This window comes from Colletotrichum fructicola, assembly GCF_000319635.2.
Source record: "Colletotrichum fructicola Nara gc5 chromosome Unknown KSG_Nara_v1_contig12, whole genome shotgun sequence".
Taxonomy (NCBI): Eukaryota; Fungi; Ascomycota; class Sordariomycetes; order Glomerellales; family Glomerellaceae; genus Colletotrichum; species Colletotrichum fructicola.
The window spans coordinates 585,195-600,393 of record NW_027094062.1 but is presented as its reverse complement, the minus strand read 5'-3'; the positions used below and the strand labels follow the sequence as shown (position 1 = coordinate 600,393).

At 52.0% G+C, this 15,199-nt stretch overlaps 3 protein-coding genes across 3 annotated transcripts; 1 reads left to right on the top strand and 2 right to left on the bottom strand.

Annotated features, from left to right (window-relative positions):
• Positions 1-2,450: 2,450 nt before the first annotated feature.
• On the top strand, positions 2,451-2,783 carry mntH (Divalent metal cation transporter MntH; the record flags this gene model as incomplete). The annotated part of the gene is made up of 1 exon (XM_032026805.1): positions 2,451-2,783. One exon carries the CDS (start codon positions 2,451-2,453, stop codon positions 2,781-2,783), a length of 333 nt encoding a protein of 110 aa, XP_031876765.1.
• Positions 2,784-5,055: 2,272 nt separating this feature from the next.
• On the bottom strand, positions 5,056-5,775 carry CGGC5_v017345 (uncharacterized protein; the record flags this gene model as incomplete). The annotated part of the gene is made up of 2 exons (XM_032026804.2): positions 5,056-5,582; positions 5,640-5,775. The coding sequence occupies 2 exons, from the start codon at positions 5,773-5,775 to the stop codon at positions 5,056-5,058; spliced, it is 663 nt and encodes a 220-aa protein (XP_031876753.2).
• Positions 5,776-6,109: 334 nt separating this feature from the next.
• On the bottom strand, positions 6,110-7,783 carry CGGC5_v017344 (uncharacterized protein; the record flags this gene model as incomplete). The annotated part of the gene is made up of 3 exons (XM_032026801.2): positions 6,110-7,178; positions 7,358-7,704; positions 7,754-7,783. The coding sequence occupies 3 exons, from the start codon at positions 7,781-7,783 to the stop codon at positions 6,110-6,112; spliced, it is 1,446 nt and encodes a 481-aa protein (XP_031876752.2).
• Between the last annotated feature and the right edge of the window lie 7,416 nt (positions 7,784-15,199).

Genomic DNA, 15,199 nt, shown 5'->3' with positions numbered 1-15,199 from the left:
CAACTGTTCAAAGGGGTGTTCACAGTTTGTGAAGAACCTCATACACGTATGGTTTCGGACGAAAGTTGCTTCGCGTGCAGAGCTGGATGATCTATTGGGCTAAGTTTTGTCACTAGCTGAACCAACAAAGAGGCTTCGCAATGCTCGCCATGGTACATCTGGCTTTCATACTGGACGAGGAGTGCTCATCAAAGAGTTTGGCATGCTATCAAGCATGCAGGCTCGCCCTCGAAGCGCGAAACTCAGGTTTCTGAAGATCTCTGCCGGCTACTTCTGATCACAGAATAATGCACACCGCGGCGTCGGCAGTCAAGACTTTCTTTTACAACAGCCGTCATCCGACATCACCAGTGTGAAATGTTTGTGAAATGTTATATAAGCACTGGGGCCTGCTGTACTGATTTCAGCTTCAGGACGGGCATAAGTGTGGCCAAAGAGGACCCTCGCTGTTGCCGTATATTCGGGCTCCAGACTATCTTGGGAGACAGGGATGCGGGACTCGGCAGTGAGTTTCAGTATCGGGAGGTCATGATGGGAGGTCGGAGAGGACTCCCCAAAAGAGCAAGACCCGAATCGGAGAGAGATCTGAAAGGGTAATTTAAAGAGATATGCCTGGGCCATCTGTGGGTTTCTGGTGTGATGGACGGGATCAACCTTGGAATGAAGGTGAAATTACTAATGCCGTAGCAACCGGGCCGGAGCTTGTGCCCAAGTAACCCGAGACCGATGTAGGGTGTTGGTATTTGAGAACGCCGGAGGCTGAGAGTGCGAGGGCCAACTGGACTCAGGTTCACTGACTGATTGATACGTCTCGGGAATCAGGCAGAGAATTGTCATGAAAGTTAAAAAAGATGCTTGTTCTCGAGGTTTTTGCCACTGCAGAACACAGGGAGAAGGGTCGGAAACCTATATTTTACGTATGCTTGCCAGTCGTCCAACCCCCTGTCTACGATGGGAGTGGTCCACGTCTTCGATGCCTGACTCTGAACTGACGGGTCTTTGATGCCTTACTGTCAGCTCACGGGCAAGCCGAAATCACCAGACTTCGCTTTTCTTTGCTTCCTGGCGGTTATTTTGTAGTAACGCGTTCAATGGGGTGGGGGGTGCGCACCGCGCTGGCCGACTCCGGCGCGAATGGCGGGTTGCCTACTCCCTGCAGCATGCGCAAAAACTCCTGCGCATATGGCTACGCGTCAATCTACCGTTCCGCACTCGGAATCCGCGGGCGGGCGGGTGAAAGGAGTAGATAAAGGACCCTCTCGCGCACCACATTCCGGAAGTTGAGCAAAGGCCACGAAGGGTCGTCCAGCCGGACGACGATCCAATATGACAACATCAGTTTCTGTGACTTTACTCCTCCTCGTCGAGCAAATGAACGCCAAATCGCCTCATTGTACTATCATCCTGAGCAAAATCAAGAGCAGAATGCATAAACACGGTGGTTGTTGCTGTTGTGTGTGTTGACAAATGTCAGAGTCATAGTGTCGAGGCCGCAGTACCCTGCTGTGCTCGGTCCCTCGACATTGAAGCGTCGCTATTTTGTCGGCCTCGGGTCAAATGTGGCTTTTCAATGATGAATAAATCAATCTTACTCAGCTCTATCCACTGAGTTAATTTAAACCTTTGCTGAATGTGAACAGGCTGAGATATGCAACCATCCGATACGACAGAGTCGGTATCTTGAAGGGGCCTGCCTGACCCGAGGGCGATGACTGGATCGTATGCATCCGGTTGCGCGCGGCGTGACGAGATGTGAAATATGGCATAATGTGCGTAAATTTACTCGCTCGACTAAATCGTCGTTGTTTTGTAGTTGGTGAACGATGGAGTCGATGATCAAAATCAGTCGAAAGATTGGAGTCGACATTCGATAAAAATTCAGCATCGCTCTGTACTTCCAGCATGATGTCTTCCCCGTGCTTACGAAAGTAGCTCTTCTTTTATAGCTACTGCTCTGTGTGTCCTTCACCTTCCTATTGTGTGAATGTGCAGAAACGACTAATTGAAGTGAGAGGTGTTGATCTGCTTATAGGTATCAAGTATCAAACCTAAGAGTTTGATTATGGCGCAGAACAAACGCTAGCGGCATGACTAGCACGAACAAGTCGAGCGAAGCCGTCCGCCGTCAACTTCTGATGCTCATCCTTACGACTTTACGCATCAGTGATGTCGGTCTGCTTGACGAATGCTTGATGCCGTATTGCCCTGCAAAGGGTTGCAACTTTGCTGAACGGCATCGGAAGCCTCGCCGCCACCGTGTCGCACATCCACTCAACCGGCGGCCTGATGCGTATGGAAGCGAACCTGCTCGGCCACAACGTATCGCTGGAGTTTGACGTGCCGGAAGGCGATGCCGATCCGCTACCGGCTGTTACCTAATTGCCGTCGGCCCCGCTTCTTCGTGGCCGGGAACAGAAGGTGGCGGGGCCGCCGTGACCGTCGCGGTGCTGATGGCCAACGGCAGCGGCTTGCGGGCGATGGAATTTGCCGTCGGGGTCATTGTGCTACTGATCAGCCCTTGCTACTTGGCCGAGATGGCCATGACGCCGCTCGACTGGTGCGGCATCGCCATCAGCCTCGTGATGTCACTAATCCCGGACGGCATGGCCCTGAGGACCACTGTGTGGGCATCATTTGGTGCTGCCGTGACGCCGCATGCCCTCTGCCTATGTGCATTCAGGTCTTTGACGGCCGGTTATCCCGAGCTGGCCGCGCTGGTTCGTCACCGTAGCGGGGCCCTTCGTGGTGGTGCGGAGGGTGGACTCGATCTGGCGATCAATTAGCAATAGGTCTAGTGTTTAAGGTTCCACTTTGCTGCAATGTTTGACGGGCTGTGCAGCCGTCATTATCCATTCAGGCTCTGTCGTTTGCAATCTGAATGCGTAGGACATAGTTGCAAAGCGGTTCCAAAAGGCAACGTTGATGCAGTGCTACAACCGCAAGCTTGACAACCCACTTGACTACATCGCTCTATCAGCCATTGACCGTCTAATTGTCAAGGTTCTACATGCGGTCAATAAAAGATTTTACTAGACTGGGCACATTTCTTCATCCATTCTTCATTTTTCCATTCAGCGTTCAGTTGCTTTCTCGAGGGGTGCCGCTCGGGAAGCTTCTATTCTCACAAATGGCCGTTTAAATTTATAGGCGTGCTGTTCACTTGCAAACCGAAGGATTTCAACGTGGTTTCATGTTGAATGGACCACTTGCCGTTCTCCATTAATGTTGGTCAATCTTGATCACCAGACCGGGCCAAGGCTTGATGCTGTTAGAGGCCTTCTGGTGGCCATGATCGCAGAACTAGCACGTCTAGGAGCCCTCGATCTTCAGGTTGAAAAGGGTATTGAGTTGCGCAGCGTCCTCGGGTCGGGTCTCTTTGTCCGCGCTCAATCAGAGACTCGGCCACCGTGCAGCAGCTCCATGACGCGATACTTCAGGAAATCAAAAGAGTAGCTCTCTGAGCCTGAGCGTGAGTCCTCGCCAAGGGCCCAGCCATCTGGAAGGACGTTTACGTGGAGCGTTGTCTGCACACTCCCTCGCAACCCGCCTTCGCACAGCTGCATGAGAAGTCTGGCCGGCACACCGCCATGACGTTCTTCTGACACCTCTGCGGGGCAAGCTGTTGCTGAACGAAATGCTTGATCCCAATGGCGCGTCTTTGAAAAACACCGCCACGGCAACCGAGTCAAGTTAAGCTCGTGTACATCATCGCCAGTACCAATGGTGATGGGGTTGCACCGGGTCGGGCGCCGGTAGGCCGGAGCTCGACAGGGGAAGTGAAGGATTCCTCGCACTGCTGCGAGTGACCTCTAAACCAGTCCGTCGGTTGTGGAGGAATCTTGGAAAGAATACGCAACATCTTGAGACAAAGGTTCAGTAAGACCCCAAAAGTAAAATCTCCCGCCAAGCGGGAGGCAGTGGAGTGGTTTATATTTTGTTGGCTGACAGTCGGCGACAAAGCATAACGCGAAGTCCCCTCGGCCTTTGAAAATGTTTCCAGACGGGCAAGTTCACGGTGCACATGTCGTTGCTCTTCGATTCCAAGACCAAGTCGTTCGTCAAAAGAATCGTTCGTCGCCAATAGCGCGCAACGCATCATCGTCGACATTGATAGAAGGAAAGATGGCGAGGAAATCAGTGCAAACGCGGGGAACATCGACCTTCACCGGGAATGAGGAATGTAGTCGTGGTATTATATTTCTTGAAGATTTCCAAGAGCTTCAAGAGTCTACGCACTCCAATTATGATGGCAACTAAGCCCCGGGAGATATTTGATATGCTTTTCTCGCGGCTATGGGAGCTAAACCATTTGGCGACCGCATCAATTCCGACGGAGATGCAGCAAAGTGAATTTATTTGTGGACAATGTATTAGAACCAATTCAAGCTGCAAATCAGATATCGTGGAAGATGCGTACTCGTGGGCACCATGTAACTGCTGGCCTTCTTTCGGGATGATAGTCCATCTTTTTGCTGTCCCGGCAACGTGATTAGAACCTTCTGATCAATCAAATGCTTACTCAGGCCCATCACAGTCGTGTCGGGATTGGTTTCAAAACCCGACACAGGCTTCGTCTTCACTTCGCTTGAATTTCTCGTGAAGCGCCCTTTCTGTTGTTATTATCAGCCCAGACCTGGAAAATCGAAACAACATAGGAGAAGGGCTGAGGCTTCGGCTAATTGGTTTGTAACCCCTTATTCCTACCTATTTGACGAATCAATCTTTATAAACAATCCGAACTTTGTAAATAATTCGATCTATTCAAGTACCATGACCAATTTGACAGAGACGATCCCATGTTTTTCAATGATAACTAAAAGATGAAGGCACCAGCATGCGATTCTTCATTATTGCACGTCGACTTCTTGACACCATTTCTGATCCTGTCCGCCTCTCTCATCCACCACGTTCAAGGGCACTTCAAAATGTTTCAAACTATTGTGAGGTGCTATGTCTACTGAAAGCGCCTATCCGATCAAAGAACTTTGTCGGTCGCCAGACAACACCGCGCTGGCTCCCCTCCACCTCCAACCACATTAGCCAACTATCGTCAACTCAAACAACCCAGTTCCCGCACAGCTGTGTAAAGCTCTGACCAGCCTCAGCCTGGGCTTCGTTCTTCTTCGTAATCTTGTCTCTAATCATCCGAAGCTTCCTGTCGCTGTTGGACTCCACAGCCCAGCCCCTTGTTGGCCATTTCCAGCCCCATCCCTTGTCGCCAACATCGTTGTCCCTCGCAGCAGAAGCAGAGACACGGTCCTCCTCATCGAGAACGGCGACGTGAGCGAGGGCGAAATAGATTTCGGCGTCATATCTATCCCGCTGCGCCTGGCTCTGCAGCAGAAACAACACGACGCGGTCCGCGAGGGCCAGCTTGTCGAGCTGGGCCCGGTAGTGCTCGGGGCAGAGACTGGGAGCCGCTGCGCATGTGTTGGTAGCAGCCTTGCTTTCTCTCTGTATCTTTTGAAGCGCCTGCACTATGGCCGATTTGCTGGCGTCCGGAGACACATCCAGGAACTCATACATGGTCATGTGTCTGTTGTAAATCGTGTACATGTCCTTCTGCAGGGTGCATCCAGCCTCTGCAGACATTGTAAGCATGTATCATCTCGACCCGCCACACAGCACGCATTACCTACCGAGTGTTTCATCGTATGGGGAGACAATCTTGGGGAGAAGACTGCTCATGGCTGCTTGGTTCGGCGAGGAGCTCCAGTAGAAGAGACCTACAAGACATACCAGGATGGCAGTGAGGTATGTGTAGTTGATTGGCATCTCGCGTTCGTTAGTTGGTGCAGTTGAGGAACGGTGGAGGAGAAGGTTCAGGGAGCTGCTAGCCACAGGTATTTGTAGAAAAGGCCATGAGTGCTGTTTAACACAAAGCTTAACAAAAAGAACACAACAAGTTTTGGGCTGTCTTTTGCACAAATTAGAAGCAGAGACGGGAACTTTTTCGCCTTTCGCCGCATTGGTCCTGAAACGACATCCATTCCAACCTATTACAAAAAACGCTCCTGCTGTCATTTGGATATCTGACATCTGAGTCTATCTGAGACCTAACCAACAAAGAAACCAAAAGAGTGAGTGCCCGTCCTGCTCGCCTCGCAATCTACAAGTTGTACTGGGCCGCAAAGTGACCCGCCATCTGGCCCTTGACATCCCGGACTATCTTCACCACGTCGTTCCGCACAAGCCTTTCAGATTTCGCGTGCTCGTCGCCATCCTTCACAAGCCCATCTTCCTTGGCGGCCATGGAAATGACCAAGCTACCCAGCCCTTTCGACAGCCTCCAGCCAACCTGTTGCAGGAGGTCTACGTCCTCGCTGGCTTTGGACATGAGGGCATCAATCTCGATGAGGCATGTCTCTATGATCTTGCAAAAGGCATACATGGAATCCGACGCATGGCTCAGAGACACACCATCGCTCACCGCGCTGACGCCCGTTGTCTCCCCTGTCTGCTGCCTCGATTGCAGGAAATTCCCTGCGCCGCAGGATACGGACCGGCCCTCGCTCATGTGGCCGTGTATCTCTTGCAGGTCCCTGAGGATCAAGGTGATGATGTCAACCTGCCGCTCCACGGCCCTGCGGAGCCTGCCGACACTCTGATGCACCTTGACAGACCGCAGTCTGGTCTTTCCGGGTTCGGCGCGGCGGAGCCACCGTCGAACCTTTAGCAACATCGCGGCCGGCGTTGTCGCGGAATCCTCTTCGAGGCTGTCGCGGGCCGCCTGCTCATCCGCCTTGTCCCACATGTCGGCGAGGGCAGCCAGTTGGTCCGACTCCCACGAGACGTTGAAGAAGAAGCCCGCCATCTCCACCTCCCACGTGCGCTTCGTGTTAATCCACTGGTTTTGGGCAGAGTTCCACGAGCCTGAGACCTTCTGAACTTCGAAGGTGAGCATGGGCTTTTCCTGCCCAAACAGCTCGTCAGACAACGTGTCGATGAGGAACGTGGCGTAGCTCGTGGACACCTCGAAGCTCACCCCGGTGCCGGAGACCACTACCCCGAGGACCATGGGCACCTGGACCATTCTCGTCGAGTTGTCCGTGAGGCGGATGCCCGGTGGGTTATTCGTCTTGGGGGTGGAGGAGGGAGTGGAGGTGAGGAAATTAGGTAGGGACGGGAGCGTCGGTAGGGTCGGGAGCGCCGAGAAGGTATGGGTGGCGGCGGCAGAACTGGCTGCCAGTAATCAAGACACGTTTTCGACGATGAAAAAGATGATGGGGCCAAGCTTTTGGAAGAACCAGGCGACAATTGCGAGAGCGGAAAGGACGATACCGCCGTAACAAATCCACGGACCCCAGACGTAGATGGTGACACAAATCTTCCACGGGCCCGAGACGCAGACGCTCACACAAATTTTCCATAGACCGTCACCTTTCCAGCCCAACATGTCGCCTCCTCCTCCCACGCCCGGACTGCGGCCAGCGATGACGACGGCGCGTTCCCCCTCGACCCTCGCAGCATCTCGAGCACCTGCAGCTGTGAAGCGATACGCGTCCCTGGCTCCTCGGTTGCCGATCCGCGTTCATGCGTCGCCATCGTCCTCCACGTCGCCTCTGACGCCTGGTCGCAAATGCATGTGGTGCGGTGGTCGGGAACATGCCTCAGTGGACTGTGACAAGGTGTGCACTCAATGCGGCTCCTCCAGCCACACGAGAGGCGGTTGTGGTTCTTTGTCTGGCTTCTGATAGGTGTAGACTGCTTTTTGGTCAGCATTCGGGCGGGCAGCTTGGGGGATGGGATGGACTTGGGTTCTGCCAGACTCGCGCAGCTTCATGTCAGACGATAGGGGACGTTTGCTCTCGTTGGTAGCCAATGAAAAGTCTCTGTGTTGTCGCCAATGTATCGATGATGGTCGGGTATTCGTCCTCTCTTGGTTGCTCCAGGCACGTTGAGTGGCGCGGTGCCATCCCACCCGAGCGGATGTTCTGCCCAGGTGGGATGGCGCTGGATGCTCAGTGACATTTTGGGGGGGGGAGGGCATGGTGGCGGTTGCTCCCTATTGGCTTCTGTGAGGCACCCTGATGGGTGGAGAGTCCCAGTCATCAGTCGTCAGGGTGGGTGCCTTCCCTCGTGGCACCGCAGCGTCAACGGAAGCCACTGCCTGCCTGCCTGCCTGCCTGCGACTTCCATTTTCTTCGGACGCACCTAAATCGATGCATCCGAAGGCTGCCCCACCAATTATTGAGCTGCGTCCAAGCCAACATGTGACTTCCGTTGTAAAGCCACACCATACCTACCTTCTCTTACCGTCGCCTCCCACCGTCATCGCCCACCGTTACTTTCCGCATTAACTTCCCCTTGCTGCGCCTGGCTTACATGCTCATGGTTTACTGGCAACGAATAACGATAACACCTTAAAGGTTTATAGCCAGAGCACCCTTACCATAATTACAAGCATGAATCCCCGGCAAAGAATGTACAAAACTAGTAACATGTAGAGTGATAAAATGTGTGTAGAATGCGTTGATGGCCGCACTCGATCTGCCTGGTAATGGAGGGCAGATATTGAGCATAGGGCATTGGCGAGAGCGAAGGGTACTAGGGAACCCGTGATAACAATGGCGGATGCACGCCATGCCCATAGCTCCATCTTTGAAGAGAAGGAGTGGTTCCAGCCAAGACAGGAGAGGGCTCCGAATATCATGCCCACAATGATGCCCGCGACGTCGTCATCCATCAGCAGGACGCCTCCGAATGTAGTGAAGCAGGTGAGCGATAAGTCAGAAGGCGGAAGTTTAGTGGCGTCGAATCCCGTGCTGCCCATGCCGAATGGCGGAACGAAGTTGCGTTCAAGGAAAGGGGACCCGCTATAGAAGCTGAGCCAGTGAATATCCTCATCGGTCACTGGGCGAGTCCCCTCAATCGGAGACGCTCTAACAATGTGTTGTATCGGCCTTTCGACCCCCTGAGGCTGGTTCCAAAACATGGCGTAGGCCATCAAGGCGCACAAGACGTACGTCAACGTTGCGAGCTCGATTTGGGCGGGAGACTGACCGAGGCAAAGCTGCGTAATATTCCTCATCGCGAACCAGACAAGCTGGAAGATTACCAGACCCCTAGCATAGGCACTTGTCTTGTCTTTGTCTTTTATATCCTCCTCGCTGATTGATGGACCTTCGTCCAAAAGACAAAGATTCTGAGCAGCGACGATTTGTATGGCGTTCAAGTAGAGAGTTACCGTATCGGTGGTGTTAGAGCGACAGGCAGATGTGCTGTTTCTGTCCTGCAGGGCAAGGTCCTGACTGAATGGGTCTGGCTCTGAAATAATGGCCTCATCCTGTCGAGCATACACAGTATTATCAGGCCTGCCTTCGGAGCTGGCAACATCAGTGAGGTTCACTAGCCCCAGGTCTGTTGAATCCCTGTGAGCGTTCGACGGTCCGGCTGGAGACTCGCCCATTCTAGGATATATGTTGGTAGCGGCTGCTGCTGCTGTCTCCTGATGCCGGGACGACGCAGCGACAGCGCGAGTATCCATTTCCGAGAGCTCAATTGATGTTTCTGGGGCTTGCAGAGGGCCGTCGGGCTCTCTTTCAGCCCGTGCCGGTTCACCTGCGGGATATCGGATTATTCTTAAGAAAGGTTGAGCCAAATACTGGAAGGTCGCTATGACGGCCCAATATGCCTTTTCCGGCCATGTCCGTAGCACTTCCGTCTTATGATGGAAAACAACCGCGATCTTCCGCAGCGTCGAATTCTCCCTCGCTCTGCTATTTGCCAAATGAATACGAAACTGACGGTCATGAGATTCCGGAATGTTGTCGCCGTCTTTCTGAAACTTGAACTCTATTCCGCCCATGTTCGCGAAGCAAGCGTGCCTCTTACCCCAGGTCTGTATGTTTCCATGACCTGAGCGAAAGACTTCGGCGCCTATGGATGACGCTCGCCACGTCCCAAACTCCATGCTTACGAGAAGTTCTGGGGCAAACACAACCATGCCTGTCCATACTAGTTGGCGCCGAAGCTGTCGATTTGGGGCGGCATCCCACCATCGCCGGAGGAAGAAGGTGGATTGGCTCTCAGGATGTGGCGGCGAGACGTTGAGATGTAGTGCCAGGAATGTGCTGCTGATAATGGCGGCGAGACATCCAAATACGACGTCTGATGGTTCATCGTTTGCCAGACGCAACCAGTTGAGGGCGGGGTGGATCGTGTCGGACATTCCCGTGCCGCTAGTGGAACAAAATCGAAATTGATTTGAAGATTAATGATGCGGTCCAGAATGCCGTAGCCTGAATAGATTTCAATAAGGACAGTAAAGTTGAGAACTTGAGAGATATCGAGGGCTAAAACAGTCCCTTGGGTATACCTTATGAGCGTGTTATGCAATAGTTATGACGCAATCCTTCAGTTGCCTGATGCATGGTTCGCTGGCAAGTTGGTCGCCTCGAGCAAAGCCCAATTACGGCCTGATCGCCACATTCTCAGTAATTCCGCCCAAGGCAGAACACGTCTTAAGTAGGTCAAATCTTCCTTTGACTGGACCTTCCTAAGCTGGCACGATGCATACATCGACAGTCAAGACGCACTGCGATAACACGGCTGGGTGGTCGACCCAGTTTTTCGACCTGACGCAACATAGGTCACATGTGTCTGCGTATCGCCATCGCGTCGCGGCGCGTCTCAGCCGCCCTCACATCACGTCACGTTGTGCCCGAGCCCTTCATCGTCGCAAGGCAATTGAAGGAAAGCCGTGAGTCTCAATTCAGCCCCGCTTGGTTTCTCTTGTTGTGTTTTGTCTTTTCCCCACAAGCATCAACGCCTTCTCGCATCATCCCTTACTTAGAGAAAATCAACGAGGCCGGTGGCCGTGGACAAGTATTGTTAGGGGCTTCCAAGCGCTACCACAGATGTGGGAGCTTCTAGGTTCTCTGCATAGTGCTAGATATGTCGGATTCTCCCTTGCTTGCAGGGATGTTCAGGTGGCGCCCAACACGTCCGCTGGTATCCCCTCAGCCTCAGCGGGGTCGCAGCCAAAACGTCCATCGTTGCCGACCGACCAGCGGGACAGCAGAAAGACAAACAAAATAAAAAGCTCAAAAAAACATACAACACCGGGCATTCGCCGGTCGTCACCGACCCGACTACTACTCCAGCCCTCACTGGAATCATCTAGATGGAGCGGAGGCGGCCTTTTTCGTGATGGCTTCGCCAACCTAAAACGGTGGGCACTGCTCCCCGAAACGGACGGAGCGGAACATAATGTGACCGATCAAGATTCCGTCTTATACGGTTGAATTGCCATTAGTTCAGTCTTTGACGTTTCGGGGCTTATATAGACACCATGGTGTTTCTATAACACTTTCATTTCAGGGGGCAGCCGTTATCAGGGAGCCAGGCATCAACTACGTTTTTGCCCGAGCGCTTCTGTAGCTAGATCGCAGGGTGAAGTTATGTTATATGTTTTTAGGGACTTGGCCGGAGTGAACGAGCGGGAGCTGCAATCATGCTCACCTGTGACACATCCGTACCCATGTAAGTGCCGAGTTCCTCAGTGGTTGTCTACCAGTTGTGTTGAAGCAATCAGTCGGACAGGTGTTGAAGTTCTGGGGGACTTCCTCGGTGTCTGTGTGCTCCTCCTCAGCTTCCGGATTACCAAGGACCCCTCCTACCTTGTGCAGGTCAGTTGACAATGTTTCAAGTCGACGTGCGGAGAGGAACCCCCTCCCCCTTCCCCCGGACGCAGAGACGCGCTCCGGATACGCGATCCTCATACCACACCCTATGCGACGCGCAACGGGCGACGGTTGTGGTACGAAATCTCTACGTCCTGTTTACTCAAAGCATACGCATTTCATTCGTTCCCTTACCCTCTCTGTTTTCCGGTTTCATCAGAGCCTTCAATACCGTGTATGTAGCGTTTCTAGGCCCCGTGGGAGTGTATCCACCTAGCTGCCCACAGTCGAGAGGCTACTAACCCCAGACGCAAGTCCATTTACAGCAAATTTGATATCATTCAAACAGGGGTGTACTATGTCCCAAACATTGCATTCATCTAAACAATAGCTGTTGTCATGCATATGCTGAGAGTGCTCGTCTGTCGCGCAGCACACGCGTTTATCTTGTCAGGCCGTGGGAGGACCTCCACATAACGCCTGGTTTACGACCTCTTGGCACTTGCCATTTCCTAAGCCAAGGTTCCCACTTCCTACTCGGTGTTAGACAGCAACGATGATAACCCAAGCGGTCATAATGAGAGAAAGTGCAAGGTTATCGATGCCGCCTGTGTAATTGAAGCATAAGACAGAAACATGGTGTATTACGATAGAGTGGTCCTTCGCCAAATCCTTATCTTTCTACTCCTGCAAAGATCCTTAGTGAGATAAAGAAGACCAGCTGCTGCCTTGAGAAAGGCTCTCAAAGGCATGAGGACAGTTTCTGCCTTAGCAGGCTGCCAGTTGACGCAGAGGTGAGCAGGAGTGAGTCTCTTGAAGGCTGCCGCGTGTCCGATCGACAACGGGTGATAGGCTCTGGTGATTTCATCCTTCCCTGGCATGAAATTTTGGGTCTCAGCGACCAGTACAGGGGATTGAACAAAGCCTATGCCCGGCGTGTACGTCTCACCAAAAGCTGGCCATGCAACTCTTTGGTCAGCTAGACTTGGAAACGGCCCATAGCTTTGAAGGCCGATGTTACATCCCTACACCCTATTACATGCATGTACGAGGTGAAGCTTGTGACTGGCATATGGCATGAGTCACTGAGCGTTATTTCGGCATGTACCATAACTACGTGCTCCTGGCACCTATCATAGCTTGTAAGTTATGTTTACCCCCCTCTGCCTCCCTCCCTCTCCCCCCTTTCTTACTCTCTCATTCTCTACCTCGCCCTATTCGCCTCCCTCTTCCCCTCTCTGCTTCTAAGCTGTCCCCAGCTGGCTGATTCCAACAAGTCCGTTTCCCTCTTTCAATCATGGCTACGTCCTCCCAACCATCCGTGGAAATGCCGCCGGAACTTCGCAATGAATTTCTTTCCGGCTCAAGACTCCAATTCTCTAATGTGCTGCTTCCATAATTCTGCATAGTGGCCATTCATTTGTAGAAGGGACTTGTGAGTGCCTTAGGACTGAACATCCTTCTGCTAGCACGACAATGCTATCGGCCGACTCGGTACTTGAAAAAATCATGCCTATATAGTGAGTTTAGAACGATGTCAAAATGCTTTCTGTCGAGCGACTCACTCAATCTGTATCACAGTCATGTTAAGGAATGCCTCGCGGATGGCCTTCTGAACAGAGGCCTTGGTGTCAACATCTAGGGCACTCGTTGCCTCGTCCAACACTACAATATCTGGGTTCTGAAGGAACAGGCGTGCGATCAACAATCTTTGTCTTTGGCCGCCTGATAAGTTCCTAAGGTAGAGAATTAGTAATGAGGATAGAAACCCCTTTCGAACGGGAACTCACTGTCCATCATCTCCTATTTTTGTTCTATAACCATCCGGAAGCGACTTGATAGTTTGATGAATACACGCGCGCCGGCAAGCGTTTTCAACCTCTACGTCGGTGACATCTTGGTTGGCAAAACATCGTATATTATCCATAACGCTTTGATTGAAAAGACGCGCATTCTGGGCAACGATTCCGATGTGAGACCGAAGTCTGGAGAGAAATATCAGTTTGTAGGGGCTATAGAAAGTTTGGAAGGTTTAGCTTACGATGAGATGCTGATGTCTTCGACCTTCTGGTTATCGACTCGTCTATGCCCGCTGCTGGGTTTCAGAAGTCCCAGCAGTAGTTTCAGCATTGTCGACTTGCCAGATCCTGATTTTCCGACAATTGAAACTTTCGTTCCTGCTGCGATCTGGAGATAGAGACCGTTCAACGTAGAATCCTTCTTCCCCTCATAGCTAAATTCGACATTTGTAAAATCTATTGCGCCGCCTCGAAAGTCAAAATCTGGGCCATGTTCGACCTGGACCGGCATCTCAAGGAGACGTCTTCCACGAGTAGCTCCAAGGAGCTTTTCCAAGATGCCAGTCTTAGTTTCCTTACAATTTACTAGAGACGTAGTGATGTTTTGCCAGTACCCTACAAAAGCGACAAAGTCGCCGGGGGTAGCCCTTTCGTTAAAGATGTCGTTAAGGATGAGTAGTAGCCCAAAGGTAAAGGTTGAAATCTGGACCATACTGGCTGAAAATTCACCGATGTAGAAATAGATGAGATACCTGTCCCACTGCTTGACCCATGCATCAACTTTTGAGCCGTGTTGTTTAATCGTGGCGGTCGTCTTGCTATGACTCGCAATCGTCTCCCAGCATCGAATGCTTCCACGACAATATGCTTCCATGTTTCTAAGGGAAGCATAATAGTCGTCTAGTTCTTTTGGGAGATTCTTGGCCGTACGTCTTTGGGCGATGACGTAGCCAACCACAAGCACAACAAGATCGAGGGCCACAAACTGCCGATGTTTTCTGATCAAAAAGTGTTACGACCGCTACAGTTGGTCACTGTAGGCTCGTAACTATATAGTGCAGAACAGGGGACAATGACAACGGATTTGTCATTATCGAAGCTTTTGCTTTGTGCCACAGTTGGTTGTCCTGACCCGCTCGTAACAAAAAGGTAGCCGAAGTCGCCAGCATGATCATGTTTGGTACAACCACAAAGCAGACGTTGTCCAGTGCGTCTAACAGCCCCTTCGAATCGTTCGTGATTCGCACGATGTCTGATGTCTGGTGGATTGATTGTGTTGTGAAAAGAGAAACCGAGACTCATGGCCGTTCTATGAAATGCGCGATGGAGTTTCCCGCTGCGAAAAATCTTGACCTTCATATACAGATAGCTTCGGAGATCCGGAATGGCGCCGGGGTGGTCGAAGCGTAAGTGATGTTTAACCCTAGGCATAGTGGAAGAACCTCAGCGCTTCGAAGTTTCGACCTCTTCACAGCTTCTGCTAGCTCGGTGACAAGAAGTCCGAGGTAATAGGAGGACAAGATAGTTGATATCTTGATGGCGAAGGCAAGCAATATCGCAAAGATAACGGTGCTTTGCAACCAGGGTTCACTACCCGGCCAGAAATATTTCCAGAAGACAGAGAACTTTTGAAGCCATGGCCACCATCCTCCCAACTCCTTCATCTCCGCATGTGCATCTTGGTCGAATTTGCCGTACTTGCGGTTGGCTTCGGTGTTGGTTTCTGCGAAAGGGGCAGAATCGTCGCGTTTCTCGCCTTCTGGTATGGTCTTAAGA